At 44.2% G+C, this 5,000-nt stretch overlaps 2 protein-coding genes across 2 annotated transcripts in view; both read right to left on the reverse strand.

The window, feature by feature from the left end:
- The window catches only part of gpr18 (G protein-coupled receptor 18), a 4,467-nt gene extending 1,575 nt beyond the window's left edge, over positions 1 to 2,892 (reverse strand). The window contains 2 exon segments of the mRNA XM_030343338.1: positions 1 to 455; positions 1,962 to 2,892. The exon segment at positions 1 to 455 is cut by the window's left edge and continues 598 nt beyond it. Coding sequence (XP_030199198.1) covers positions 1 to 356 — 356 coding nt within the window. The 5' untranslated portion in view covers positions 357 to 455; positions 1,962 to 2,892.
- Positions 2,893 to 3,022: 130 nt separating this feature from the next.
- The window catches only part of gpr183a (G protein-coupled receptor 183a), a 2,330-nt gene continuing 352 nt past the window's right edge, over positions 3,023 to 5,000 (reverse strand). The window contains 1 exon segment of the mRNA XM_030343337.1: positions 3,023 to 5,000. This exon segment is cut by the window's right edge and continues 248 nt beyond it. Within this exon segment, the coding sequence (XP_030199197.1) occupies positions 4,169 to 5,000 (832 nt within the window). The 3' untranslated portion in view covers positions 3,023 to 4,168.

Consider the following 5,000-nt stretch of genomic DNA (forward strand, 5'->3'; position numbering starts at 1 on the left):
AGCGCCAAGCAGGGGTAGAAGAGGGTGAGGGCGGCAGTGATCCGGCAGAAGGCGTCGCCGAAAGGCCAGTAGTCCTGGTGGTAGTAGACCATCCGAAAGGGGAGCAGGAAGATCAGGATGAGGTCCACCAAGGCCACGTTGATCATGTACACCGTGACGGAGTTCTTCCTCTTGGTGGTGAGGGCGAAGACCCACAGTGCCGTAAGGTTGACCGTCACGCCCACAACGAAGATAAAGCCGTAGAAGACCAGGGCGGCCATGTTGTGCTCTTGGGGAAGCAAGAGCGGATCCGCAGACCTCACCGCTTCAAGTGAAACCAAGCCACTCATGTTGGTCGTGTTTGGGGGAGAGTCCATGATGCAGCCCTCAGCAGATTGCTGAGAGAGAATAGAAAGGAGAAGGAAAAACTGCTTTATGTGGTTGATAAAATGGCCAGCACTTTATTGTTGATGATGCTGTAAGAAAAGGGGAAGAAAGTCAGCATAAGTAAAACATTATCTCAAATGGGACTAGAGGGAGTTGAAGATATCTTTAATTATTTAAGTCATTAATGACTTTAATTTAATTATATTTTAATTATAGTAAGTGCATTTCCTGTGAGGTGCTGTGAGGTTCACACAGAAGAGACCATTTAGAAGTATATCAGTCGTTATGTCAATTGCATTGAAAGCATGAGCAACCAAAATACGATTAAAAAAATAAAGGACCTGACCACACAAAACAGGCAGATTATAATACAGTGAGTGGAAAGATCTGGGCTCAAATGGACGTCTCCTACAGTTATCTTATTATTAGGTTAGATTATTCTCAAAAACCACATTCTCCGTTGAGCTTTCATTCTGGCCAAGCCCCCCCCCCCCCCCCCCCCCCCCCCCCCATGCTAACAGGCTCGACACAAGCCTTCAGTGTGTGTGAACATGATATGTTAATATATAATATTATATATACATCATTTTCTTCTTTTAGGCCTCTTAGTGTTCCACTGTGTAAAGCATCTTTGAATAACCTAATTAAAGCATTCAATAAGTAGGCTACAATGTATTCTTTTTACAATTTGATATTATTATATGCCCAAAGAGGAAATCTGTTTCTGTTGGTTTTCTTTAGGGTAGATATGGTATACAATGATTATTAGAGGCCATAAACAGAAGCAGGCACTATCATAACGACAGCACACGGTTAATCTGCTCACAAGTGTAATAGCTAGCAAACTATGAACCCCTATCCATTCAATAGTTGCACGTGTCAACAATCAGCTCCAGCTAAACAGTCTGGGTTTTGCTTGGGGAAAGTTTTCATTCGTATACCACGCTACAGAGTGTACGAATACAGCGTCTCAGACATGTGGAGGCTTAAGTAGCCAGCGGCGGTTCCCCAGTCTGTGTCTGGAATCCACCTGCTGCTAGATAATTTGAATACTTATTTTTAAACAGCTGTGCAGCTGTTGTGCAAGAACCAAGAGAAAAGTCAAGTATAGATAGTATTTATTTATTTTTTTCACTCTATATTTTAGCTGGTGAAGCTGGTGTGTAAATAAATGTAGACTTTCCATAAAAAGCTGAGGAGACAACACAATTAGGATTGCATTGTGCAATTTCAGTTAAACGTCTGTGTTTCCCTTTTGGTTTGTAGGAAATCACATGACTCTGATCTTGAATCTACTTTCATCTTCAAATCTTTATCTCTGGTAGGCTTTAAATAACTATATATCTCCATCATCAGACATAGTCTGAGATCATCAGGAGTTGAAACAGTGACATCGGTGATGTAACTACAAAAAATCCAATACTCCAAAATAATAAATATAGTTCCAATAGCAAGAATGTTTTAATAGGTGATAACGTTTCAGCCTACAAAGGCCTTCATCAGATCACGTAGTGACAATCAGTGATGTTACTACCAAATACAATATAATTCCCATTAAACATATCATAGCTTTCAAGATAAATATCTACACTTACCGTAGGGTTTCAGAGATTATTTTCTGGGTATTTTTTTTATTGATCATTGCCTGGACATCAGCCCCGGGGACTGCGTGCTCTCAGCAGTGAGTTTATGAAGTAAAGCATGGCCACCGGCCATCTCGCGACATGAACAGTGATCGCAGCCAAAACAAGGAAGTGAGTACTGTGTCTCAGTGGAACGTAACCTTCTGCAAAACCAAAAGCCCCATGCAGCTTCCTGTTTCAGTTTGTGTGAGAATGATCTCTACATTGTTGCCCACATCGGAACACAAATGACCAGATCTTGTTTTCTTTGCTTGTGTGCGTGTTCTCCTTTTACATTTTTTTTCTTTCTGCAATCGCACCCCCTTAAAGAAAGCGATGCGCCATTTGAAGTGGGAGTAAGTTTGGCAGGCAGAGAGATGGCAGATTTAGGGCGAGTTATTGATTGGAAAAGTGGGGTCTGTCACAGCACATTAGCTCTCAGGGGAGTAATTCACAGCAGGTTGCTGTGAAAAGCATCTGCTGCCGCGGAGAAGTAATTAAACACAGGATGTTGAGGCAGTCGCCATATAAACAGGAAATAAGATGGCGGTAATAGACACTTCACGCTGATGCTGAGATGCTGCGTGCTCCGCGCGCCGTGTTAATGGATGCAACGCACACACGCACACATAGAAACAAACACACACACAAGCACACACACACACACACACACACACACACACACACACACACACACTATATTATCTGCATTCCGTGTTCTGCTTGACTTTGAGTATGTGTGTGTCTTTGTGTTTGGGGGAGTAGGGGGGGTTCTTGCCATGGACTTGGAAACAACTTTATGCTAAGCTAGGCAAAAACAAACACAATGGCGAACAAAGACGTAAGTGAAGTGCATGACCATACCTCATTGTTGCATATATACAACACTAAGTAAAAGGGTAAGTCACTGTCACACTTCCGTGGGTTGAACCCTGTGCCATGCGACTTATTCCCCCCCCATGTTACGTTTTAGAAATGTCTAGGATTGACTTTTGAATAGCTGAGTCTAACACCACATACTAGAAAGAAGCATGTTAGTTGGATCCGTTTATTTTTCCAGTGAAATAATTATCTGTCTGCTTGTCCTCTCAATATGTCCTGAAAAAAAGATCTTGCCAGATGGCACTTTGTGTTCACTGCAATATGTTGTTATGACAACAGTCTGTGTGATGTTTCCCCTCTTTCTGATACCTATCATGTGGCTGATTCTTTTGAGGCTCCATCTCCATCGTTGAGAACATCATGTGTTCTTATAATCATGTAGGCCCTATGTATAATTTGATGCATTTCTAATATGAAGTGCCGCCACCGTGTTCCCCTTTCTTATGTTTTCTTCTGTAGGTTTTTAAATATAATTTCTTAAACCAAAAAAAAGTATATGATTGACCATGGTATTTGTTTGCTAGGCATAGATCGTAGATTGGAAATTGAAATGCCTTTGGAATTGATTGTTTACTTAAATAAGTTCACTCAGTTCACTAACAGGGATATGCTTCCCTCTACAGGTAGAAATTGGTAAGTGCACTGTTCCTTCTGACTATTATCTAAAGTCATATCTAGAAAGCAATTTGAATGAATCGAAATACATAATAAACATTGGTTAATACTTCAAATAACATCAGTAACAGAAAAATAGTTTTCTCAGTGGAAATCATAATGCATCAAAGTGCGCTCAAAAGGAATGTATGTTCATGTGCTCTGTGGTTGACAGTGAATACATATTATTCTGTTATATACAAACGTCACAAACATCATATAGTTGTTATTCCCCCTCCCCCACTTTGAGAATGTCCTTACAGAGAATGGCCTAACAATTGATGAGAACAAAACATAGCTGAAGAAGATTTGCAGTGACCTCCTTCAAAATAAAAAACAACCAGAATACAAAAACATGGGTCTAGTAAATAAGTAACAACATTTAAATTAAACAATCTGTTGAAAGTACACAACATTCAAACCTGTTTGTTCTTATTCCCAAACTGCTCTGCAGTAGTCCTCACTGCCGAGAGACCAATAATGGATAAAAGTGTTCATGTGATAAGGAGTAGACCTTAGACCTTGTTCCTGTACCAAGAAGTTCAACACCCACAGAGGTATGGTCTCTCTCTTCCTCTGTCTCCCTATTTCAATCCCTTTGTCTCCCTTTCCCTGTCTCTCTCTCTCTTTCTCTCTGTCTCTCTCTATCCCTCTTTCCCTCCCTCTCCCTCCCTCTCTCCCATCACGCTGTTGTTCTCCACTTTGTGCATGGAGTTGTGTATGGAGTTGTGTACGGAGTTGAGGGGGATCTTGTGGTCGTTGACGATGTCCCTGGAGGAACACTCGGGCGAGGTGCGCCCCACGCTGGAGAAGGACGCGCTCACGTGCCTCCGGAGAAGCTTAAGCACCTTCCTCTTGTAGCCCCGGCACGCAAAGAAGTAGATGAAGGGGTCCAGGCAGGGGTTGAGGTTCATCAGGCACACAGTGATGTGCAGGGACACCTGGAAGGCGGTGAGCTGCGCGCAGTCCGGCGGGCTGGCCTGCAGCAGCTTGCGCAGCATGTACTGCAGCAGGTCCACGTGGTAGGGGCTGTAGCACAGCACAAACACCAGCGACACGCAGCAGATCACGCCGATGGCCTTGTGGCTGCGCCCTGACTTGTGCGTCAGCCGGTTTTTCTGGGCGCTGACCCTCAGCTTGGAGCACAGCACCGAGTAGCAGAGCAGGATGGTCACCATGGGGATGACGTAGCCCAGGAACACGGCGCCGATCAGGATGTAGGCGATGTGCTCCACCTGCTCGAACTTGGGGTACTCCATGCAGGTGATGTAGCCGTCGGGCTCCTCGTTGGTCATCTCCATGTTGAGCAGGGGCAGCGTCTGGGCCAGCACCAGGAGCCAGACCCCCACGCAGATGTAGCGCACGTTGTGCACCTTCCGGAAGCGGCCGAGGCGCAGCGGGAGCACCACGGCGATGAAGCGGTCGATGCTGAGGCAGGTCATGAAGTTGACCCCGGCGTAGGTGTTCATGTAGAAC

The sequence above is a fragment of the Gadus morhua genome, chromosome 20 (assembly GCF_902167405.1).
Source record: "Gadus morhua chromosome 20, gadMor3.0, whole genome shotgun sequence".
Taxonomy (NCBI): Eukaryota; Metazoa; Chordata; class Actinopteri; order Gadiformes; family Gadidae; genus Gadus; species Gadus morhua.